The sequence below is a fragment of the Nerophis ophidion genome, linkage group LG20 (assembly GCF_033978795.1).
Source record: "Nerophis ophidion isolate RoL-2023_Sa linkage group LG20, RoL_Noph_v1.0, whole genome shotgun sequence".
Lineage (NCBI taxonomy): Eukaryota > Metazoa > Chordata > Actinopteri > Syngnathiformes > Syngnathidae > Nerophis > Nerophis ophidion.
Genome location: NC_084630.1, coordinates 10,231,978 through 10,258,485, shown reverse-complemented (window position 1 = coordinate 10,258,485; position 26,508 = coordinate 10,231,978). Strand labels below are relative to the sequence as shown.

At 38.9% G+C, this 26,508-nt stretch overlaps 1 protein-coding gene across 1 annotated transcript in view; it reads right to left on the bottom strand.

Moving 5' to 3' along the window:
* LOC133538706 (phospholipid-transporting ATPase ABCA1-like) overlaps positions 1 to 26,508 on the bottom strand; it is a 114,451-nt gene that overhangs the window by 37,178 nt on the left and 50,765 nt on the right. Inside the window, exons 8-14 of the mRNA XM_061880420.1 lie at positions 24,478 to 24,567; positions 10,661 to 10,904; positions 10,436 to 10,575; positions 10,236 to 10,352; positions 5,754 to 5,948; positions 340 to 548; positions 82 to 258 (exon numbers count right to left, since the gene is read on the bottom strand). Coding sequence (XP_061736404.1) covers positions 82 to 258; positions 340 to 548; positions 5,754 to 5,948; positions 10,236 to 10,352; positions 10,436 to 10,575; positions 10,661 to 10,904; positions 24,478 to 24,567 — 1,172 coding nt within the window. The remainder of the gene's footprint in view (positions 1 to 81; positions 259 to 339; positions 549 to 5,753; positions 5,949 to 10,235; positions 10,353 to 10,435; positions 10,576 to 10,660; positions 10,905 to 24,477; positions 24,568 to 26,508) is intronic.

Sequence of the window (26,508 nt, the reverse complement as noted above, 5' to 3'; positions counted from 1 at the left end):
AGGTGGATGCAGCATTTATTTATGGGTCTCTATAGTCCGGAAATTAGCATAGTTTTAGTTCAACATTGTGCAGGCACTTACATGTCATCCACGTAGCAAGGGTAGGGCATCTGCTGAATATAAACACCAGTCTTTTCCTTGCTGCCTGTCACAGCTCGGATGATTCCCTGTTCAATCACATCTTGCAGGTAGGAGAATCCGCCCCATATGTAACGCAAGTCCTCGAAGGGGTCTGCTCTGGGGCCAGGGTCCCAGTAGCTGCAGACATTTAGACAATCCTATTAGCACAATAACATGAAATAGTAATTAGAAAAATGGTGGGATTCTTCTCTCTCATACCCATCCTTGATCTTGTTGGTCCTCTCAACGTTGTCGATGTCCATGCGGATTTTGTAGTTGACGTTAGAGGGCAAGTCGGAGCTGTTGCCGTGGGCGATGTCAGGAAACACAATGCCTGCCCAGAACTTCTGGTTGTCAAGCAGACCCATGGATTTGTTAACTAAACGCTCTTCATTTGCGACTGGCTCCAGTTTATCCAGGTTCACACACTGAGCGGCAAAAGAGGAATGGTTAAGGTTATCGGGGAGTAAATATACATTTAACAAATAATGCATTAGATATTGATGCTGTCAAATATATATATATATTTTTTTTTAATCAGTTTTATCACTCTTTTTAAATAAAATTACTTGCTTACATAATTTGAATTGACCTAAAAAAGACCCACATATTTTGAGAAAAATGCAATTTTATTATCAGAATGTCATAAAGGAACATTTTTTTAAATGTATTAGTTAAAAGTACCTCATTTATTTGCTTAAGCTTGGCAGCAGTTTTATATACAGTCTAGTCGGAGTGTTGTTGGAGCTAAATTTGTCGTCTCCTCACGCAACGTTGCACTGACGTTTCGAAACCATTGACCTGATCAATGATCGTAAAACAATCCATTTTTCCTTTCAGGCAATCATCCACATTTACGGTAAAAGAGCAGCATGCTCAAAATTAAGAAATAATAATGAATAAACACAACAACTAGTTAAATTAGATAAAAAACAATAAAAAAAAAAAAAACAATGATAAATTGTGTTAATATTCTGCAACTATACATGATTAATGGAAAGATCTTTTATTATTAATCATACGAGTTAACTTGTTTTTTTTTTGACATCCCTACTTTTCATATGACCTACCTTGGAAAAAAAACATCCTCTATAATGGAAATTTGCCCATATATTTGGTCAGAGTTACAAATCTCCCGTCCAAAGGCAAAACCCAGTAACTCAATTTTGGTCAAAACTGAGCTGATAATAATTTTGGAGTTCCTAAGTGATATGCTTTACATTAGTGTATGCGATATTGTAATTTGTTCCGTAAGTAAGCTGTTAGGCGCATGGCAGGACCTAGCAACTACCACATAACCGCGTAGATACAACAGAAAAACCTAGTATCTCAAGGGGACCAATCGGAGCTTCTTTGTCAGTCGCCTTATTGTCTTTAATGAAACATTTGCATGAATGGGGGCCGACGGTCAACCTGATTATGTGATATTATGGCACGAGGGGATATTTGCAAGATTGGCCCAGGACGTTGCAAGCACCTTCATTAAATGTACTGTTTTTGATTCTTCCCCTTGCATACTCTTTTGGGCAGATAACTGTGGAGGTCAAAATAAAAAACTGGACGCTTGCCCAATGTACAGACTCAGAATGGGGCCCACCGGATATTGTAATAAAATATCTGGAGAAAGGGCACACGCTCATGAGAGCAGATTCAATCCATGGCTCAATCGGCAAGAAAATGAAAGCTCAAGAAAACATGTAAAACACAAAAACGCACAAAATTATGTGCGTCCCAAAGTCACCAGCCTTGGCGTCACTATAGACAGCGATTTTAAACTTGACAAACAAGTCAATGGCGTTTTAAAATGGTGTTTTTATCACCTTCGTCTTTTAGTAAAGGTTAAACCGTTTTTATCTTTTAACCTTTTTGAACAAGTCGTGCATGCTTTTATTTCAAGTCGCCTGGACTACTGCAATGCACTTTATGCTGGCATTAGCCAAAAAGCTCTCTCCCGGTTGCAGTTAGTCCAGAATGCGGCAGCACGACTTTTAACAGGGGCCAGGAAACGCCAGCATATAACCCCAATTCTTCAGAGTTTGCACTGGCTCCCTGTTCATTTTAGAATTGATTTTAAAACATTGCTGTTTGTTTTTAAATCTTTACATGGACTGGCACCTCAATATATCTCGGACCTCATCCAAATTTACATCCCTGCGCGCGCTCTGAGGTCCGAGAGCCAGTTCCAGCTCGTGGTGCCCAAGACCAGACTTAAGACCAGGGGAGACAGGGCCTTCTCTGTGGTCGGCCCTAAGCTCTGGAACACTCTGCCCCTCCATGTTCAAACTGCTTCCACAGTGGAGTGTTTTAAGTCTCGTCTTAAGACCCACTTTTATTCTTTGGCTTTTAACACTACGTGAGTTGTGTGGTCCTCTGTCCTCTGTGTTTTTTATACACTTTGATTTTTATTTTACTGTTTTAATTGATTTTACCTTTTAAAATAGTTTTTAATCATATTTGTTTTTCAATCAATCAATCAATGATTATTTATATAGCCCTAAATCACTAGTGTCTCAAAGGGCTGCACAAACCACAACACAAGAGGCAATTCCTCAAGGATTTGCGTGTGAACGCTCCAATGTCGAAGTTGAACTAAAATCCTGGAATTTTTTTAGAATTGTTGAAAGAGAGCACATCAAACAGGCTGAATATTTTGAAGTTGAAACGGTCTGAATAAGATAAAAAAATGTGGGAATTGTGGAACTTTGAAAAATGTCCCATTGATTTAAATGTGATTTTTCATAAAATTTGGAAATTTCGAGAAAAGCGGGACTTTTTGGGAAATTGGTAAAAACAACTTGAATGTTCTGAATGACCTGATTGGTGTTGGATTTTTTTCAAATTGGTCGAGAAATGTTGAGGTACATCCATCCATCCATCCATTTTCTACCGCTTATTCCCTTTTGGGGTCGCGGGGGGAGCTTGCGCCTATCTCAGCTACAATCGGGCGGAAGGCGGGGTACACAACATTTTTAATTGACAAATGTTTGTACTTTCAGGAAAACCGGGAATTTTTCCAGTTCAATAAACAACTTTGTTTTTTGTCCTGAATTTTTGGAATTTCGGGAAAACCTGGAATTTTTCCAGTTCAATAAACAACTTTGTTTTTTGTCCTGATTAAGAGGAATCATTTGACAGTGGAACACTTGAAATGTGTCAAAAAGTGTGGAAGGAGTAGTCGCCAGAAAATAAGGGTGGAAATAGGTCTTTGGCAAACCAGGAATTCCGGAAAATCCTGGAATTTTTTTTAAACTTGGGAAAAGTTTAGTTTGAATGTCCAGGATGGTGGAATGTGTTGAAGGTGGAATGGTATGAATAGGTTGAAAAATGTGGATATGGTGGAAATTTGAAAAATGCCCAAATCATATTAAATGGGAAAAATGTCCCAGAAAACCGTGAATTCTGGGAAATCTGTGAATTTTTTGAATTTGTCAAGGTAAAAACCAGCGATTCCCGAATAGGCTGAACAGTTTGAAGTTGGAACAGTTTGAATTTGATGAAAAATGTGGAAGGTAGACCGCGCCAAAATCTAAAATCTGGAGAAGAAAGAGAACTGGAAGAGGCAATTCCTGAAGGAATTGTGTGTGAATGCTTTGTTTTTGGTCCTGATTAAGGGTAATCATTTGACAGTGGAATGGTTGAAATGGGTTAAAAATATAGAAAAAGTAGTCGCCAGAAAATAAGGGTGGTAATAAAGCTTTGGAAAACCAAAAATTCGGGAAAATCCCGGAATTTTTAAAAACTTTTTATATTTTTATATTGTTTTTATTGGTTTTATATTTATTTATTTTTTGTTTTTATTCAGTCATTGGTGGAGCATAATACTGTTTTTTGTTGTTTTTTTTAAATATTGTTTTTAACATGGCTGAGCAGCACTTTGGAAACGTTATTGTTGTTTAAATGTGCTATATAAATAAAGTGGATTGGATTGGATCTATACGTTTGATGACTTTGTAGATCTTTGTAAGACAGCATCGAGATGGATTGGTTTTCCTTTGTTTTCTCAAAATCAGCGAGAAGTGAGTTACTAGGTTTTGCCTTTGCACGGGAGAAATGTATTTAAAAAAAAAAAAAAAAAATGGCCCTGTTATGGAAAACACAGAGGACGCCGGCTCTTAGGAGATTACATTACATTATTAGCTTAGCCTTTCCTATACTCAGCAGATTTAAACTCAGCTGTACCATGCGTGTGAGTTTTGATTGATTGATTGATACTTTTATTAGTATTCCGTACAATTGACCACTAAATGGTAACACCCGAATAAGTTTTTCAACTTGTTTAAGTCGGGGTCCACGTTAATCAATTCATGGTAAGAGGGGATAGATAAAAAGCCAGTATGAGCGCTCAACAGCTCTGCAATTCTGACAGACATATTTATTATTGTTGGCCTTGACAGGTCTTGTGAGAGACGACAGCAGGTAATGTCTTGAAATCTCCTTGTGAGGTAAACCCCACCTAGTAGGTCGGTAGGTTGGTATGTTATTTACAGCGGGACCAGACATGTCCTGTGTTGACTTTTCTGACGCAAGTGTGTGCATTCTCGATCACAAGCTGGATTTATAGACAAGCAATCTCTCCTCTTGGAATCATGAATTTAACTGGGAAAAAAAAAAAAAAGCTAATCATCATGGTCTTATATCATCGGAGCGTGGCAATGGAGAAGTCACGGGGCGATACACCAACCTCCAAGTATTTAATTAGAGAAAACCAAGAAGCCCCTTTGACAGTAGGTCAGGAACACAGGTTAATGTTTGGCAGTAATAAATATACGTGCGGTAGATCTTTATCTAAGGCTTGCCTCTGACTGGCATGATGACCCAGTGAGCACAGAGGAACACAGTGACCCACTAGGCATGGCCATGACTTGATTTTACAGTGTGCAGGTCCAAGAGCATTTAATCAATGATAAGGAGATGACCTACTTAGGCAATTAGCAGTCTATTACGGTAACAGTTCGAGATGCCACCTCAGTAGAAGCATTTAAGTCTCACCTTAAAACTCATTTGTATACTCTAGCCTTTAAATAGACTCCCTTTTTAGACCAGTTGATCTGCCGTTTCTTTTCTTTTTCTTCTATGTCCCACTCTCCTTTGTGGAGGGGGTCCGGTCCGATCCGGTGGCCATGTACTGCTTGCCTGTGTATCGGCTGGGGACATCTCTGCGCTGCTGATCCGCCTCCGCTTGGGATGGTTTCCTGCTTGCTCCGCTGTGAACGGGACTCTCGCTGCTGTGTTGGATCCGCTTTGGACTGGACTCTCGCGACTGTGTTGGATCCATTATGGATTGAACTTTCACAGTATCATGTTAGACCCGCTCGACATCCATTGTTTTCCTCCTCTCCAAGGTTCTCATAGTCATCATTGTCACCGACGTCCCACTGGGTGTGAGTTTTCCTTGCCCTTATGTGGGCCTACCGAGGATGTCGTAGTGGTTTGTGCAGCCCTTTGAGACACTAGTGATTTAGGGCTATATAAGTAAACATTGATTGATTGATTGATTTATTTCTTGCAACTTGACCTTAATGAAAGACATTACATAAGCATGAAAGTGAATGTATGTGTGCAAAGGGACTAAACTAATCTATGTTCAAATGCAACCATCACTTGAGCCAAAATGCAATCAAATGTATGCTTACCTCCATGAAGCGGGTAATGGTCTGGATGGCCTGGTCCGTTTCGTTGAAGACCTCTCTCCAGGTGTATGCTGACCCTGCAGCTTTTTGGTCTACCACGGACTTGGAGAGGAAGCGCGACAGGTCCAACACGCGCCACTCAGTCCCACTGAGTTGAGTATTCAGGAAAGTGGCGCTGGCGTTATTTTGGAGCAAGGTCTGCGGAAAATGGAGAATACGTTCTTTAAAACATAGAATGAGCTCAATAAATATGGGTTTAAAGGCCTACTGAAACCCACTACTACCCACCACGCAGTCTGATAGTTTATATATCAATGATGAAATATTAACATTGCAACACATGCCAATACGGCCTTTTTAGTTGACTAAATTGCAATTTTAAATTTCCCGGGAGTTTTTTCCTGAAAACGTCGCGTAATGATGACATGTACGCTTGACGTCACGGGCTGTTAGTAAATATAAGCGCTGCGCACACACAAAGCTAAAAGTCGTCTGCTTTAATGGCATTATTACGCAGTATTTTGGAGATCTGTGTTGCTGAATCCTTTGCAATTTGTTCAATTAATATTGGAGAAGTCAAAGTAGAAAGATGGAGTTGGGAAGCTTTAGCCTTTAGCCACACAAACACACGGTGATTCCTTGTTTAAAATTCACGCAGGTGAAACTTTACTATGGATCACAGCGAACTGTGATCCCAACCGAATGTCAACTAGCAGGTTTCGGTAAGAAAATTGTGGTTAAAAAGTCGCTTCTTACCGGAGATCAGCTGAGCTTGCGCCGTCCATAAAGCTGCCGTCGACTTCCCTGAGACACTGCGCGTCAACACACCCGTGGACACACACCTCCGACTATCAGGTACTATTTAACTCACTAAAACACTGGCAACACGATAGAAAGATAAGGGATTTCCCAGAATTATCCTAGTAAATGTGTCTAAAAACATCTGAATCCGTCCCAATGCAATCACGTTTTTTTTTAGTTTTTTTTTTTGTAGTCCATCGCTATCAATATCCTCAAACACGAATCTTTCGTCCTCGCTCAAATTAATGGGGAAATTGTCGTTTTTGTTGGAGGCTCCCATTAAAAACAATGTGAGGATGTGAGGAGCCATCAACATGTAAAGGCAGGGCTTTTCTGTTAGCAAGCAAAAGTTGCAAACTTTATCATGGATGTTCTCTACTAAATCCTTTCAGCAAAAATATGGCAATATCGCGAAATGATCAAGTATGACACATAGAATGGACCTGCTATCCCCGTTTAAATAAGAACATCTCATTTCAGTAGGCCTTTAAATATTAACATAAAACAAAAACTGGAAGCGTTGAGGGTTGCTTAGTCAAAGTTTTTTTCTTTTTTTTTTTACAGTTGCTGCTAATGTACTGTTCTATAAAGTTTGTGGTCTGTGACCTCTTTTTCAAATCTCATCTCACGCCCACTCTCTTGGCGTTTATCACGCTGTTCCACAATGAAAACCATGTTAAGGCTGAATAGGCACACAAAAAATACCACCGCTTCAGAAGCATTAATTATGTTATTGTCAGATAAAAATATGTTGATGCATTTAAACAAAAATAAAGGGTTACTGGGAAAATACCTTAATTATTATACGCACTGACACATTCATTTAATACTGGTATTATGTATTAACTTCACTGCTAAAAAGAATAATGATTAAGTAAAGTGTTATTTATAGATGTAGAGCAGGGGGTCACCAACCTTTTTGAAACCAAGAGCTACTTCTTGGGTACTAATTAATGCGAAGGGCTACCAGTTTGATACACACCTAAATAAATTGCCAGAAATATCCAATTTACTCAATTTACCTTTAATAAAATAAATCTATATATATTAAAAAAAATGGGTATTTCCGTCTGTCATTCCGTCGTCCATTTTTTTTTTCCTTTTACGGAAGGTTTTTTGTAGAGAATAAATTATGAAAAGAGCACTTAGTTGAACGGTTTAAAAGAGGAGAAAACACGAAAAAAATGAAAATACAATTTTGAAACATAGTTTATCTTCAATTTCGACTCTTTAAAATTCAAAATTTAACCGAAAATAATGAAGAGAAAAACTAACTAATTCAAATCTTTTTGAAAAAATTGAAAAAAGAATTTATGGAACATCTTTAGTAATTTTTCCTGATTGATATTAATTTTACAATTTTGATAACATGTTTTAAATAGTTTAAAATCCAATCTGCATTTTGTTAGAATATATAACAAATTGGACCAAACTATATTTCTAACAAAGACAAATCATTATTTCTTGTAGATTTTCCAGAACAAAATTTTTAAAAGAAATTCAAAAGACTTTGAAATAAGATTTAAATTTGATTCTACAGATTTTCTAGATTTGCCAGAATAATTTTTGGGGAATTTTAATCATAATAAGTTTGAAGAAATATTTCACAAATATTCTTCGTCGAAAAAACAGAAGCTAAAATGAAGAATTAAATTAAAATGTATTTATTATTCTCTTCAATAAAAAAAAAAAAAATACTTGAACATTGATTTAAATTGTCAGGAAAGAAGAGGAAGGAATTTAAAAGTTAAAAAGGTATATGTGTTTAAAAATCCTCCAATCATTTTTAAGGTTGTATTTAGTCTCGAAAATTGTCTTTCTGAAAGTTATAAGACGCAAAGTAACAAAATAAATAAATGTATTTAAACAAGTGAAGACCAAGTTTTTAAAATATTTTCTTGGATTTTCAAATTCTATTTGAGTTTTGTCTCCCTTAGAATTAAAAATATCGAGCAAAGCGAGACCAGCTTGCTAGTAAATAAATACAATTTAAAAAACAAAGGCAGCTCACTGGTAAGTGCTGCTATTTGAGCTATTTTTAGAACAGGCCAGCGGGCGACTCATCTGGTCCTTATGGGCTACCTGGTGCCCGCGGGCACCGCGTTGGTGACCCCTGGTGTAGAGCATATGGAATGAAAAACATTTGTTGAGCAATACTTTGACTTTTTCAAGGGTCCAAGAAAATAGTTCAAAGGTAATTCAAACATTGACCACTGGGAGGCGATGCTGACACTGTGAAAGCTACCTAAGCATGCATGTCATGTGAACGTCATCTGATCCTAATTAAATGTTTTCATCTGTTAATTAAAACATTATCAGTGGGTTCAGATATTAAATCTGTGTACGATGGTACCTCAATTCAAATGCTTGACTTAACTTGAGTGCCCCAACCTAAGAGTGTTTTGGAATAAAAGCTATTGCTAATTGTTATGCTTCGACTTGGAAGCAAAGGTTGGAGTTCCAAGCATCCAGCCATGGCAAATGTCACAATTAACCCCGTAACATTCGCCCAAAACATAGCATTAACTTTTAGCTACAGTGGTGACATAACTTTGTATTCTCATCAGCCTAAGGCAGGGGTCTCAAACTCCATTTGCCTGGGGGGGTCACTGGATGCAGACACTGGGTGAGGCTGGGCCGCAAGAAAAGATGACTTAAAAATTCTAACATGCGCGTTTAATGGATTCACCTTCTTTGAACGGCTTACCCACCCTACCAACAGAGTAGTCAAATCTTCCCATTTTTCCAGGTGACACCCGAATTTAGGGGCATTTCCCGACAATTTTCCGGGGCAAGCGTTGTCCAAATATTAGTCCTGATTTACATCCAGTTAACAATGGCATAAGGGTTCCGGGTTAGCGCTGCCTTTACCTTAAAGCCTTTTACTACGTCATCGCTATCAACTTAACATCATATTTACACTGTGCCGGCCTGGTTGTGTTTATGTTGTGTTGCAGTGCGGATGTTCTCCCGAAATGTGTTTGTCATTCTTGTTTGGTGTGGGTTCACAGTGTGGCGCATATTTGTAACAGTGATACATTTGTTTATAAAGCCACCGTCAATGTGACCTGTAAGTATGCCTTGCAGTCACTGACACGTGTTTGCAGAAACCTTACAGAACATGTGGCTGAGACTATGTTGTATGTTTGATGAAAAGGTGGATGCTATGGCTCGTGTTCATAAAAGCCAAATACAGAAATGTCCGGAATGGTACGCTGTTAGAACAAGATGTAGAGGGCGTCAAAGGAAGTGTCAACACGGCACCCATTGAACAATGTTGTTTGGGTAAAAACTGACGGATGTTCGCGGGAATGATTACCCTTGAATGATTGCCTTGAAATTCTGGAGTCTCCCGGAAAATTCGAGAGGGTTGGTAATTGTAGCAAATATGCCATTCATATAAAATTCGCGGGCCACACTAACACTACATTTACATATCAAGGTGCGGGCCGTAAAATAACGTGCTGCCCGCGGGCCTCATGTCTGAGACCCCTGGCCTAAGGGAGTGTTGTGGATAAATAACGGTAAACACATAAGTCCATAACAAAGTAGGATGGATGGTGAGGCTTGATGAGATTTTTGAATTGAAATGTCCCCTTTTCGGAAGCACCATAATTAAACATATGTCTCAGAGGTATACAGACTATTATGTTCAAGCGTGTTCTCCGAGGGCAGGCCACTCACCCTGACTAAGTCTATCTCTTCACTGTTCTCCATGAAGTTCCATACTTTGGGCTTCATCTCATCCCACATTCCTCCGAGGTCCCTTAACAGGCCCAGCTCTTGGAAAGTCTTGTTCACCTGGAACAAACAATCACAGGCATCAGTCGACATTCAGTGGTTGATGCGTTGAAAGAGTTCAAGCAAGGTTCTCGACACTTTACCTCGTGGATTATCCTCTGCGTCGCTGGAGTATCTGGGGTGTAGAGGATCTTTCCCATGAGCAAAGGCTTCAGGGCTCGCCAGATCATCCTGGATATGGGACTGGATTCCAAGTTTCGCATCATGCTGTTACAGTAAGGAGCTTGACAAAACAAACAAAAGCATTTATTACATTGTATGGCTACTTTGTTTGGGGCCTAAATACCAGAGATCACGAAGACACTTACTGGATGTGTTGTCATATGCGGAAATCGGATCGCTGTCGCTGTCGTTGCCATGGTTTCCAAACAGCGCCTTGTAGTTGTTATCCTCATACCAGTTGAGGGACTTGATTTTAAGGCCGCCCCCCTCGGGGTGACCACAGACAATGCGTGACACAGCCTGGTACATCTGATTCGGGGAGCCTGTGGCATTCACAGTGAGATACAGGATCTCATTTCGCATGTCTTTCCAACTCTTCATACTGGCAAGCTTGAGGGAGAAACACAGGAAGGAGAGACATCAGCATAAAAACATAAGACCCCCGCCAACCATAACATTGCGAGTCCGTGTGATGATTAGTTCAGGAGCACCAACAACAACTCAAACACACATGGTCAGCTATAAATCGGAAAAACTGTCAATATGTAGGTTCTACATAGTAATCAAACTCAGTTTGACTACCCTATTTTCAAGACTATAAGCAGCTACTTTTTCCAATGCTTTGTACACTGCGGCCTTTAAAACGGTGTGGCTAATTTATGGATTTTTCAATCCCATTTTTTTGTATTCAACAAATAGTTTTCATATTACACGGATAGAGACTCTGAAAAGGTCGCCCCATGCCGCCATCTTTTGGACAAGTTCACTCAATGCAGGTCCTGCAGGTTGAAAATGTACTTCCTATTTCATGCCTTAAACTACGGCTTCTATGGCGTTTCTCGGGATTCTTCATTCATCACTCCAAGCAAGGATTCTAAGTTTTACAATACAACTAAAACAATTCATGCTTACTAAATTGTCCCATCTGTGATGTCTGTAGGAGTGTTTCCATGCATATTTGTACGTGCTATCGTAATGTGATCAAGCTGGCATTGTTAGCATTAGTACATATGCTAACACGTTAACGAGTGTCTGGGTTGGTATTATTAACTTACAATGGCATTCTTTTTGTATTGTTTAAGTTTCGCAAATTCACCAAACCGTCACTATTGAGTCCATTTAGCTGATTGGAGGGCTAGCTTCCACAGCTTGTGGGGTCCATAATGATAACTTATTTTTGCTTGATCAGCCGTTCTTCTGCCATGTGACAGGCACCGTTTGGAAACAACTAAGGTATGTAAACAAACATTTACAAAATATTTTGTACTGGTATACAGTATATCTGCCGCTTATAGTACGGCGCGACTAATAATTGTAAAAATAATTGTTTATTCTAAAATTTGGTGGGTGTGGCTAAAATGCCGGTGCACTCTATAGTCCGGGGAAATAAAGGTAATTATACCTAAATCCAGTGATGTGCAGTGAACTAAACACCAGGTGACGCATACATACTTTTTTTTCTTGTTTTTTGTTTTTTTTAACTTAAATTCATATGTGCAGCTCTAGTCATTGTTGATTGCGGTTGCCCATTAGAGTTACAGGGAAAAAAAAATGTTTTGCATCTGACAAAAAACACCCACACACACTGGCTTACTCTAATAAAAATGCCATGTTTGTAATAAATATAGTTTAAAAAAAAAGAAAAGAAAAAAGGCTGGCTTCCGCTGGAGAGACCTGTGTCTGCTAGCTTGAGCGCCCCGACTTCTCCCAGTGTGGCGAGTCAGAGTACTGCTGAGGCATTGAACTGCAAGTTGACAATATATCGCCCCTTACCTTGAGGCAGAGGAACTTGCTGCCTCAAGACCTGCCTTTTCCACATGGCAACAAGCATGCGCCCCTCACACGCATGCCCCATACATACTGTGTGTAGCCGTGGAGGCACCGCCTGTATCTGCCTCACTTCTCATCTGCTGCATTGTTTTGATCAGGAAACATGGAATTCCCGCGATTTTGACCATGAAAATTATCAAAATATACAGGAACCACACCGAATTTACATAGAAAGCATAAACCAAAAGAGAAATATTAAAACGTATTTTATTTTATTACTTCGTTTTGGAACATCTCATGGTTAAGCCACCTGGTGGCAGGTGAGGCACTGCTTCACTTGCCTCCCCTGACAGCACGTCAATGCCTAAATCTATAGTAACCTCAAAGCTGTGGTAGGCCTTCAGCAATTATAAATGACAAATTTATCTAAAAAAATGTATAATATGACACTGTAAACCAGAGGTCACCAACCTTTTTGAAACCAAGAGCTACTTCTTGGGTGCTGATTAATGCAAAGAGCATCCAGTTTGATACACACTTAAATAAATTGCCAGAAATAGCCAATTTGCTCAATTTAACTTTAATAAATAAATCTATATATATATAAAAATGGGTATTTCTGTCTCTCGTTTTGTCGTACATTTTTTTTCTTTTTACGGAAGGTTTTTTTGTAGAGAATAAATGATGAAAAAACGATTAATTGAACGGTTTAAAAGAGGAGAAAACAGGAAAAAAATGAAAAATACAATTTTGAAACATAGTTTATCTTCAATTTCGACTCTTTAAAATTCAAAATTCAACCGAAAAAAATGAAGAGAAAAACTAGCTAATTCGAATCTTTTTGAAAAAATTAAAAAAAGAATTTATGGAACATCATTAGTAATTTTTCCTAATTAAGATTCATTTTACAATTTTGATGACATGTTTTAAATAGGTTAAAATCCAATCTGCACTTTTTTAGAATATATAACAAATTGGACCAAGCTATATTTCTAACAAAGACAAATCATTATTTATTCTAGATTTTCCAGAACAAAATTTTTAAAAGAAATTAAAAAGACTTAAATTTGATTCTAAAGATTTTCTAGATTTGCCAGAATATTTTTTTTAATTTTAATCATAGTAAGTTTGAAGAGATATTTCACAAATATTCTTCGTCGAAAAAACAGAAGCTAAAATGAAGAATTAAAGTAAAATGTATTTATTATTCCTTACAATAAAAAAAATACTTGAACATTGATTTAAATTGTCAGGAAAGAAAAGGAGGGAATTTAAAAGGTAAAAAGGTATATGTGTTTAAAAATCTCCAAATCATTTTTAAGGTTGTATTTTTTCTCTAAAATTGTCTTTCTGAAAGTTATAAGAAGCAAACTAAAAAAATAAATGAATTTATTTAAACAAGTGAAGACCAAGTCTTTAAAATATTTTCTTGGATTTTCAAATTCTATTTGATTTTTGTCTCTCTTAGAATCAAAAATGTTGAGCAAAGCGAGACCGGCTTGCTAGTAAATAAATACAATTCAAAAAACAGAGGCAGCTCACTGGTAAGTGCTGCTATTTGAGCTATTTTTAGAACAGGCCAGCTGGCTACTCATCTGGTCCTTATGGGCTACCGCGTTGGTGACCCCTGGTGTAGAAGAATGAGACATCCCTGATCTAAAGCCCACTACACACCCATCCATTTTCTACCGCTTATTCCCTTCAGGGTCGAGGGGAGCGCTGGAGCCTATCTCAGCTCCATTTGGGCAAAAGGCGGGATACACCCTGGACAAGTCGCCACCTAATCGCAGGGCCAACCCACTAAACATGTTTGTGGTTAAATAAAACAGTTTTCGCGGCAGCAGTCCCGTTCTTAGGTTCAAAAGCACCATCCATTTTCTACCGCTTATTCCCTTTCGGGGTCACAGGGGGCGCTGGCGCCTATCTCAGCTACAATCGAGCGGAAGGCGGGGTACACCCTGGACAAGTCACCACCACATCGCAGGGCCAACACAGATAGACAGACAACATTCACACACTAGGGCCAATTTAGTGTTGCCAATCAACCTATCCCCAGGTGCATGTCTTTGGAAGTGGGAGGAAGCCGGAGTACCCGGAGGGAACCCACGCATTCACGGGGAGAACATGCAAACTCCACACAGAAAGATCCCGAGCCTGGATTTGAACCCAGGACTGCAGGACCTTCGTATTGTGAGGCAGACGCACTAACCCCTCTGCCACCGTGAAGCCGTCCAAAAGCACAAATCTCCCAAATTCAAACCCAAGATTAAGGGCAGTAGAAGCTAACTCATTGTTGTCCAAATACTCTTGTGTATTGTGTGTAGAGATGTTGATAAAATAAGGAAAAGAACGCAGAGTCTTCTGCATTAATATTCAGCTGTTAAGAAAATATTTAAATATAAAATATCATCAAGTCATGAAAGTCAAACACTGCAAGGATGAAAAAAAGTCACCTTTCAGTCAACAAAAAAAACCCAACGACTGTCAAGTCACTTATCAGGCACAGAACAAATGTAAATATTTGAACATATAATATCTTAAAGGCAAATATTCTAAACAACAGAATGTTATGTAGAAAGTGGCCAAACACCTTTCAGGCATGCCTGTGTAAAAAAAAAAAAAAAGCATATTATATTATATCATCCATTGTAACGCCATAATAACATGATGCCAGTAACCGCACAAGCACACAATCGGGTTTCATACCAGAGACTGGTGTGAGTGCGATTGAAAGGTTTGTACTGATGATCATAAGTTGCACTATGAATGGTATTTTAGACATGGCTGTGTGTGTGTGTGTGTGTGTGTGTGTGTTCTTGTATTTCTACGGTTCTTGGGACGTCAACAAGGAAACGTGCCTACCATACGAGGACCGGTGAACAAGTTAGGACCAAAATCATGGACCCAATATGGAAAACCATCGCATCTAATAGAGCAGGGGTCGGGAACCTTTTTGGCTGAGAGAGGCATGAAAGCCAAATATTTTAAAATGGACTTCAGTGAGAGCCGTATAATATTTTTAACACTGAATACAAACTGTCAGGTTCAAACACTGATGGCATCTATTGAACAGACAAGAAGCAAGGAATTAAACAGAGACTGGATTCAATTTAGCTCAATGAGGAGAAACGCGTAGACCTGTACTCTTGTACAGTGTCGTCCCACGCTCTTACGAGAGAATTCTACACCTCCTCTTTTATTTGGACTTTTCCCTGATTACAACAACTAAATGCGTACATCTCTTATTCTTTTTAATAACATTGTTATTCTGAAGGTAATCAACGATAAATAAAATACTTTTGACCATTGATGCGACTTCTTGAACAGGTGTGATAGAAACGGATGGATGGATCAAAATGCATGAGAATGTTTTATATTTTGAACGTTATTTTTAACGCTGTGATTACCAGCGGAATTATTAATTACTTATCGTGTTAAGCAACGTCAGCTAAGATTGATCTGAGAGCCAGATGCTGTCATCAAAAGAGCCACATCTGGCTCTAGAGCCATAGGTTCCCTATTCCTGTAATAGAGAATGTCTCATTTGCACCCCTGGTGGTGAAATCCATCAAAATTAGGGTGGTCCTAAAAAGGAAGGATTTTTCAAATTGACTGTGTTTCGGTTTTAAAAGTGCTCCCCCTCTGGTCAACATATGAAATAACAAGTGTGTGTAAAAATGTGAAAGTGCTCCCCCTCTGGCCAACACATGTAAGTAACAAGTGTGTGTAAGATATTAAATTGCGGCCCCTTTGGTCAAAATTAATTTAAAAAAATAAATGCAATAAATACGTATATAGAGACATACTGCAATAACTTGAAGTAAATAATAAAAATTAAAAACAAACTACAGACCAAAAAATTCAAAAATAAATCATTTTTTACATTTGACATTTGCATAATTTGTATATATTATTAATGTTGTAAATACAAATGTTTATATATCTAGAAAGGGAAGTTCTAGAGAGGTATGCATTTTTTGGAAGGTTTCAAGAAGGTGACAAATACAAGAATGTGTGTGAAGTGTGTGTGCGTGCGTGTGTGTGTGTGTAGTTGTGTGTGTGTGTACTCTCAGAATCATCCTCCCCCAGAAAATCTGATGCCGATGAGAGAAAACCACAAATCTTCATTTCTAGCACACACTATACGGCAGACCCCAACCCCCCCAAAAAAAGCCTACCATATTTTTTGGACTATAAGGCGCACCTCAGATCCTTTCATTTTCTCAAAAAGTCGACAGTGCGCTTTATCTACAAAGGGTGGTCCTAAAGAGGGAGGCATTTTTCTCAGGTCCCAAGAAGGTATGAAATGCAAGAACGTGTGTGTGTGTGTGTGTGTGTGTGTGTGTGTGTGTGTGTGGTGCTCGGCGGAGTGTAGACACTTAGCAGTTGGGCAGACAGTGATAAATCTCCACTGCAATCTGTTCTGTAATATGTGTGTGTGTATGTGTGTGTGTGTGTGTGTGTGTGTGTGTGTGTGTGTGTGTGTGTGTGTGAGCCCTGGTAGATAACTGTATATGTTAGTGTGACACCTGCATTTTATCTCTAATGCTAAATGTTGTGGTTATTGTGTTATTATTATTCATGTTTTATTTGTTGCACAGGGGCGGTATAGCTCGGTTGGTAGAGCAGCCGTGCCAGCAACTTGAGGGTTGCAGGTTCGAATCCCGCTTCCGCCATCCTAGTCACTGCCGTTGTGTCCTTGGGCAAGACACTTTACCCACCTGCTCCCAGTGCCACCCACACTGGTTTGAATGTAAAAAAAAAAATTTGATATTGGGTTTCACTATGTAAAGCGCTTTGGAGTCACTAGAGAAAAAACGCTATATAAATAAAATTCACTTCACTTCACTAAACGTATTGTTGTTACCATAGTTTTAGTGGAATTTGACACATATAATATCTATATATAACTTGTAACTTATTCAGTGGCCTTGGGGTTAGAGTGTCCGCCCTGCTGAGATCGGTAGGTTGTGAGTTCGAACCCCGGCCGAGTCATACCAAAGGATATAAAAATGGGACCCAGTACCTCCCTGCTTGGCACTCAGCATCAAGGGTCGGAATTGGGGGTTAAATCACCAAAAAGGATTCCCGGGAGTGGCCACCGCTGCTGCTCACTGCTCCCCTCACCTCCCAGGGGGTGATCAAGGGTTATGAGTCAAATGCAGACAATAATTTTGCCACATCTAGTGTGTGTATGACACTCATTGGTACTTTAACTTTTTATACTATGGGGGGCATGTGCAGGAAACTTTTTTTATACATTCCTTTTCTTAGTTAGTATTAATTATATTATTGTTGTGATTATTTTACCTAGCATCATTTTATTCTGTTGTTGTCATGTCTTTTCTGAGTTTTGTTGTGGATTTTTTTGTCATGCTTTCAATGTATTTCTCTTTTGTAGCTGTTTATTATGTTAACAACGTGTTAAATACATGATTCAAACAAGTCACAATCAATTGTTCCATGTTTCTGGCAGCCTTCACTTCCTTTTGGCTTCATTTTGCGTGGTGAGCAGATAGATATTGACATTGCGACATGAACAAGTTTCGGCATGTTGTGCATTAATTGCATTATAGTCACCGACTCGTGATAAGAAACGAATTGCGAGGTGGGGCTGCGTGTTTTTGTGTAACAAAGAACAAGGGTGAAGAAAGGATTGTGAAGCTTTGGAGGAGGTTACTTGAGTTTATGGCGCTCTGAGGAGGAAATAGAGACCAAAAAAAAAATAGCCAGGTTTAAAGAAGAAAAACAAAAATATGAGCAAATATACAGGGGAGGAAACCAAATCGTAAGATAACGCCGGTCGTTGGGTAAAATTAACTTGTGCTTGAGCGAGAACGGGAGTGGAAGCTAGAAAGACAGGGAGGGAGAAGAAAGTGAGAGAACCAAACGAGGTTACTCTCGGTCACTCTCCTTATAGACACACGCAGGCTTCTCAAGTACTGGGCTATTACACTGACAAATGCTACCAAGCACGCACACTCTGCTGTGCACACACTCTGACAAGCGTGCTTGTTCAGTTGTCTTTGTCCTCGGTCTCATTTAACCATTTTTTTTCCCCACTCTCGCCTGCAGCACATATGCTGTCTTCGGTATGTTTGTCAACATGTCATACATGCATAAGAATAGAAATAGGTTGCTGCAAATCCCGTCTGAGCCTGCAGCTGCATCAAAGCACCAACATGCAAAGGAATTGCGATTTGCAATGTTTTTGTGCGATGTCTTGACTGGGTGCATGCTGGGTTGTGTGGATGCAGGTCAATGAGTGTGTTACGTGCTGCATTGTGCTGCACAAGCTTTGACTGGAGACCATTTTGTCTTCTCTGCTGTCAGATGCTTCTTTCTTTTCTTTGGATTTGCTATTTTTTCTGTGTGAGACAACTGGCCCGAAATGCGGAATGGTCTCCAAGGGCACTAATTGAAACAGTCTTCTCCCAGGGAAACAATGACCGTGTTGGCATGGATCACAAGTAGACACACAGTCATCATCAGCAGCCTGTTTGACTCACAGTTACCTCCTTTAAGAGGAGTCTGAGGTTACTAAAGTTCATCTACAGAAACCCTACCTGCAGGGCTTTGTGTGGCTCTAAACAAGATTTTGTTTGTGGCCCCAATTTTGGTCATTAGTAGGTTTGTCCCGATATAAATAATTTGGTACCAGTACCAACATGTATATCTATACCACAATTTTTTCTATATTGGCTTTAATTTAACAGAAAATCTAAATGCTTATTATTTGAATTTTTACCTAAGTTTGAAGAAAAGGTGCTAATACTAATCACTACATTTGGTGAGGCATGTTTTAAAGTAGTCCCGGGCGATATATTGATATACCATCTTTTTCGGACTATGAGTCGCAGTTTTTTTCATAGTTTGGCCGGGGGTGCGACTTATACTCAGGAGCGACTTATGTTTGAAATTATTAACACATTACCGTAAAATATCCAATAATATTATTCAGCTCAGTCACGTAAGAGACTAGACCATGGGTCGGCAACCCTCCATCCATCCATTTTCTACCGCTTATTCCCTTTCGGGGTCAGCTACAATCGGGCGGAAGGCGGGGTACACCCTGGACAAGTCGCCACCTCATCACAGGGCCAACACAGATAGACAGACAACATTCACACTCACATTCACACACTAGGGCCAATTTAATGTTGCCAATCAACCTATCCCCAGGTGCATGTCTTTGGAAGTGGGAGGAAGCCGGAGTACCCGGAGGGAACCCACGCATTCACGGGGAGAACATGCAAACTCCACACAGAAAGATCCCAAGCCTGGATTTGAACCCAGGGCTGCAGGAACTTCTTATTGTGAGGCAGACGCACTAACCCCTCTGCCACCGTGAAGCCCGGGTCGGCAACCCAAAATGTTTAAAGGGGAACATTATCACCAAACCTATGCAAGCGTCAATATATACCTTGATGTTGCAGAAAAAAGACCATGTATTTTTTTAACCGATTTCCGAACTCTAAATGGGTGAATTTTGGCAAATTAAACGCCTTTCTGTTTATCGTTTTTTTAGCGATGACGTCAGAACGTGACGTCACCGAGGTAACACACCCGCCATATTCATTTTCACATTACAAACACCGCGTCTCAGCTCTGTTATTTTCTGTTTTTTCAACTATTTTTTGGAACCTTGGAGACATCATGCCTCGTCGGTGTGTTGTCGGAGGGTGTAACAACACTAACAGGGAGGGATTCAAGTTGCACCACTGGCAAGAAATCTGCCGCCAGACCCCCGTTGAATGTACCAAAGTGTCTTCACGTTTGACAGGCGATGCTAAGACAGACATGGCACAGAGATGTATGGATAACCTGCAGATGCATTTGCGACGATTAAGTCAACGAAATCCCAAAGGTGAGTTTTGTTGATGTTGTTGACTTATGTGCTAATCAGATTTATTTGGTCACGGCATGACTGCCAGCTAATCGATGCTAACATGCTATGCTAATCGATGCTAACATGCTATTTACGCTAGCTGTATGTACATTTGAAACTAGATACCCACATTTAATGCGAAACAAACACTTACCAATCGACGGATTTAAGTTGCTCCAGTGTCACAAGATGCGAAAGTCCTGATCGTTTGGTCCGCACATTTTACCGGCGATGCTAATAACGCAGCTATGCTATGGGCCACTTCATTAGGTACACCCACGCTCTGGCCGAATAGCGTCAATAGCTATTTGCTCAATAGCTTCAATTTCTTCTTCAATTTCGTTTTCGCTATCTGCCTCCATACTCCGACCATCTGTTTCAATACATGCGTAATCTGTTGAATCGCTTAAACCGCTGAAATCCCAGTCCGAATCCGAGCTGATGTCGCTATATCTAGCTGTGGTAACCGCCATGTTGTTTAATTGGCAGCACTGTATGACGTCACAGGGAAATGGATAGTGGTTTCGAAGATAGCGAAAATAAGGCACTTTAAAGCTTTATTTAGGGATATTCCGGGACCGGTAAAATTTTGAAAAAAACTTCAAAAAATAAAACAAGCCACTGGGAACTGATTTTTATTGTTTTTAACCCTTTTGAAATTGTGATAATGTTCCCCTTTAAAGAGCTATATTGGACCAAAAATACAAAAACAAATCTGTGTGGAGCCGCAAAAAATTAAAAGCCATATTACATACCGATAGTCTGTCATGAGATATAAATTGAATCAAGAGGACTTAAAGGAAACTAAATGACCTCAAATATACCTACACAAATGAAGCATAATGATGCAATATGTACACATAGCTATAGCCTAAATAGCATGTCAGCATCAATTAGCTTCCAGTGATGCACTGACCAAATATGTCTGATTATCACTCCACACAAGTCAATAACATCAACAAAACTCACCTTTGTGCATTCGCGCACAACGTTAAAAGTTTGGTGGACAAAATGAAAAAGAAGTGGCATAAAACACGTCCTAGAAAGTCGGAGAAAGTTGTGCATGTAAACAAACTATGGTGAGTTCAAGGACCGCCAAAATTAGTCGGACAAAACGGCGCTCGCCAAATACTTGAATCAGTGAAGCATGTTTAATACAACCAGGGAGGTTTGTGTCATGTTTGTCCTCCTACAGAAACCATATTAAAATAAAAAATATATTTTTTCCCCTCATATTTTTTCATTTTTCATACATTTTTGAAAACGCTCCAGGGAGCCACTAGGGCGGTGCTAAAGAGCTGCATGCGGCTCTCGAGCCACGGGTTGCCGACCACCGGACTAGACGTATAAGATTTCATGGGATTTAGCAATTAGGAGTGACAGATTGTTTGGTAAACGTATAGCATGTTCTATAAACAAAATTAAAAAACAAAACAAAAATCAGTTAACTAAGGTTCCTTGAACACACCACAATTATGTGCTATGATATGCAAAGGTGAAATCTGAATATAACTTTGTCCATATAAACTCTCTAAGGTAAATTATGTGCATTATTACTAAATTATGTTGTAAAACTACTGTAGTTATTTGTTGTGCATTTCACCATATGTTTTTTTTTAAATAAAAATTGTGTTATTTAAAAGTTTGTTTTTCGTATTAAAAGATAAAATGTTGCTGTTTTTGTGAGGGCTAAGCACCAATTATATTGATTTCAATAATTTGAGATAAAAGCGTTTTGAGTTAAGAGCTCTCTCACAGAACCAATTAAGCTTATGAGTTGAAGTACTATTGTAGGTTTCTTTCTTATATTACCTTATCCTGCTTCTCAAATGTTGGTGCTGTGGTAGAATGCATAATTATAAGCTTTTTAGTTTGCAAAGGGATGTAGGTAGTGTTACACATTCTTAATTTGATACAAACAACCTTCTTAACGGATTTTGAAAGAAACATGTATTTTATAAGTATTTTTTATGTTGTCGTATTTTCGGATTTAAATGAAATAAAAACATTTTCAAATATTTACAAAAGCCCAGGCCATGATCATGTGACCCCTTTAGTTTTGTAGGATAGTGTTTATATGACGGACCACATGAAAGACCTTAATCTATGCTAATATAATTCTATTGTGAAATACCTTGTTTGAATTCAAAAGGACATTTTATGAATACATATTTGATGGTTCTCTACGCAAATATTCCTTTCATATCATGTTGGCATACTTTGAGAATGCTTTAGTGAGTGGGCTCAGCATTCAAAGCCATGTTTACATTCCAGATACACTGTATCAGAGATATCTGACATGGTTTGGTGATAGCATTCACTCATGAAAGGACATTTTGTAAATATTGTCGGTCTTTCATGCTTCTTTTTGGCTTGCAGATTCTTGGTGGTAAAAAAACCCCCCAAAAAATCCACGGGTTACAGATGGCCATCGCTCCATTATGCCAGCCTCTGATCTGCTTAAGCAAGCTGCCATTTTCAGCTTGGAACAAAATGATTTCAGTCAACATCTGCTTTTGCACTGCAAAAAGTCAGTGTTCATAAACAAGAAAACAAAAATACAGAAATGAGGGGTATTTTAGTTGAACTAAGCAAAATTATCTGCCAATAGAACAAGAAAATTTGGCTTGTCAAGAATTTCCAAAACAAGTAAAATTAGCTAACCTCAAAGAACCCCAAAATACCTTAAAATAAGTACATTCTCACTAATAATGTCATGTTCGGAGGTCACGTTTTGTTTAGTTATGTTCTGTTGGTTTAAGACTCTTTAGTTTCTGTTTACGCTCCATTGTTTTGTCACCATGACGACCGATTAGTTCACCTGTACTCGTTTGGATTCACGCACCTGATTTGTTTAGGACTCACGCACCTTTGTTAATCATGTCACTATTATTTAAGCTTGTAGTTGCCAGGCAGTCGGGCTGGCCTCATTGTTGCTGCTCCATGCTCTGTTCACTCTGGTTATGTATCGCTCTGCTCATTTCCTTCCAAGTAAGTTTTGTTTATTCGTGTCACGTTTAGCGAGTCTTTTGTTTCATATCCATAGTTTTGCCTTTGTGGGGTTTTTTGTTTTTTAGCCAAGTTTGTTCTCCGCCTTGTGCGCGCCTTAATTTTTTTATGGATAAATTCAAATATGTCTTTACCTTCACGCCATGTCCCGTCCCATTCCTTTGCATTCCGGGAAAACAAACCACACCATTGCCCATGTTTTGACAAATAACTGTACTACTACATGAGTACATTTTTTCTATTGTTTCATTGAAAATATAACAGCAAAGTTTTTTTTATGCTTGAAATAAAAAATTATTACTTCAAAAAACTAGTTTTATACTTGTGAGTGTTGATGACACAGCTTTGCAACAGTTGATATTCTAGTTTCAAGCAGGTTTTACTCAATATAGGTCATAAAATCTCAGCAACAAGCTGTAATATCTTACTGAGATAATTTAGGGCAAAAACCCTTAAAACAAGTAAAACACTAACATAAAATCTGCTTAGTGAGAAGAATGATCTTATCAGACAGAACATAAGCAAATATCACCCTTATTTGAGATATTTAATCTTAGATTTCAGTTTTTGCAGTGTGGGAGCATACTCCGTGATTACTGATCCATTCATCAGTAGACCCTCCAAAACCCGAAACGTGGTCAAACTGGACCAAACTTAGGCCAGAATCTTAGGAAGTTCCCCATCTTTTTAAACATTTTCCTTGTTTTCCTAGTGTTTCTTTCTAACTCAGTGTCAAGCAAAAAAAAAAAAAGGCATTTAGGGAGGAAAGGGAAGAAAATGCTGAACGTTGCACCGGTAGGATAAGAATAAAAACACAGTTTGTTATTTTTACTGCTGACTGGACAGGAAAGAGTAACAACACACACAGCTGTATGGTAATGCTGTGTCAGCAAAGCAGAACAGAACCAAAGTAGGACAGGGGGGGTTTGTTATTGTGAAAAAGTGAGCTAATATTCTATACTTTAGTCATGTTTTACACTAATGAGTATCCATATAATGTTGATTGGAGATTAGAGATTTAGTTTATAAATAAATGGATGCTGAAAAGCATGGTTTAGAACGGTGCATTAACTATTTTTGGTAAAAGATTGTTTGCCTGGATGAATGAAAACATTTATGCAAAGTGAATGTTTGCCGTGAACCATGGTGGTAACAACTTTGTAACCGCTGATAATCATTGATTTTTGGAGCGCTACTACACTGGCCCCCAGGCTGTGTGTCTGGTTTGTGTGTCCTTACTCATAGAATCTATGCTTTGGATCTACGCAATCATGTAGGCACGTTTAGTTGATGTACCTCCACAGCCAGTTCTCCGAGGCTCTCCAGGAGATAATCCGTTGCAGCCGAGACTTCCTGAACTACCCGGGGATCCGACTTTACGTCTTTCTGTAAGGATGACAAAGAGCAAAGAGTAAATATACAATAACATAATCAGAATAATATATCTAATGCTAAAATAAACTTATTTATTCTATTCTGTTCATTTTGGATTTTTTAGCAAATAAAAATTATTACTCTAATGCAGTGGTTCTTAACCATTTTTCAGTGATGTACCCCCTTGTGAACTTTTTTTTAATTCAAGTACCCCCTAATCAGAGCAAAGCATTTTTGGTTGAAAAAAAGCGATAAAGAAGTAAAATACAGCACTATGTCATCAGTTTTTGATTTATTAAAATGTATAACAGTGCAAAATATTGCTCATTTGTAGTGGTCTTTCTTTTTCTTTTTGGAAAAAAAGATATAAAATAACTAAAAACCTGTTGAAAAATAAACAAGTGATTCAATTATAAATTAAAGCTGCAAGCACCGTTGGTCGGGTCCGCCTTTGGCTGCTGCCGCCGTGACCCGAGCCCCGATCTTAGTCAGACCTACATAGAAGTTTTTGTTTCATCACTCTACGACATTCTTAACAGAATTTACAAGCAGTTTTGTCAGTTTTTTTTCCTAGGGGGAGCTAGAGTACAATTTTCATTTTTGGGGTTTGGTTTTTTATTGGATGGCAATTTTCACCAGTCCTGATGTGTGTGTAAAATTTAGTGAGTTTTGAAGCATGTTAAGGGGGTCAAATTACAGATTGGCGTTTCTGGATGTTGTTGATGAATGGCTTTCGCTTGGCATAGTATAGCTTTAACTTGCACTTTGAAGCATGTTAAGGGGGTCAAATTAGGGTGCGAAGGTGCGAGCGCGCCTTGGGCTGCTGCCCCCAAGCCCCACGGCAGAAGAAGCCTTGGTGCCACTATTTAATGCATTGTGAAAGTAATGCAGTTGTTGTATTGAAGTGAAAATATCAAGCTTCCTGTTGATTTTTGCTAAAGTATGTTAATTATTCAAATGTAGGTCTAAGTCAGACCTACATAGTGGTTTTTGTTTCATGTCTCTTTGATTTTCCTACCGGAAGTTACAAGCAGTTTTGTCTGTGTTTTCTTCCTATGAGCGGTTTGTCTGTGTTGTATTCCTAGGGGGCGCTAGAGCACTATTTTGAGTTTTGGGGTTTGGTTTTTTTATTAGCTTGCAATTGTTGCCAGTCCTGATGTGTGTGCCAAGTTTGGTGAGTTTTGAAGCATTTTAAGGGGGTCAAATTACAGCTCAAAGAGGCAAAAATAGCATTTTTTGTGAAAATTTTGCTTTGAATGAGTTTATGCAAAATTTCTGTTGATTTTAGGTATAGACAATTCTAATGGGGAATCTAGGTCTAAGTCAGACCTACATAGAGGTTTTTGTTCCATGTCTTTACGACATTCCTAACGTAAGTTACAAGCAGTCTGTTTTTTGTCCCTTCCTAGGGGGCGCTAGCGCGCAATTTTCATTTTTGGGGTTTCGATGCCTAATATGTTGGGAAGGCATGCCTGACCGACGTGTGTGTCAAATTTGGTGAGTTTTGAAGCATGGTCAGGGGGTCAAAATACAGCGCATAGGCGAGTATACGTGGGGAAGAAAGAAAGAATAATAAAACGCACGAGATACAATAGGGTCCTTGCCTATGGCAAAGGACTCCACAGGAGTCCTTTGCCATAGGCAGGGCGGACCCTAATAAAGATTTCTACACATAGAAGTAATCATCAACTTAAAGTGTCCTCTTTGGGGATTGTAATAGAGATCCATCTGGATTCATCAACTTAATTCTAAACATTTCTTCACAAAAAAAGAAATCTTTAACATCATATTTATGGAACATCCATCCATTTTCTACTGCTTGTCCCTTTTGGGGTCGCTGGAGCCTATCTCAGCTGCATTCGGGCGGAAGGCAGGGTACACCCTGGATGTCCACAAAAAATCTAGTTGTCAACACTGAATATTGCATTGTTGTATTTTTCACAGTTTATGAAC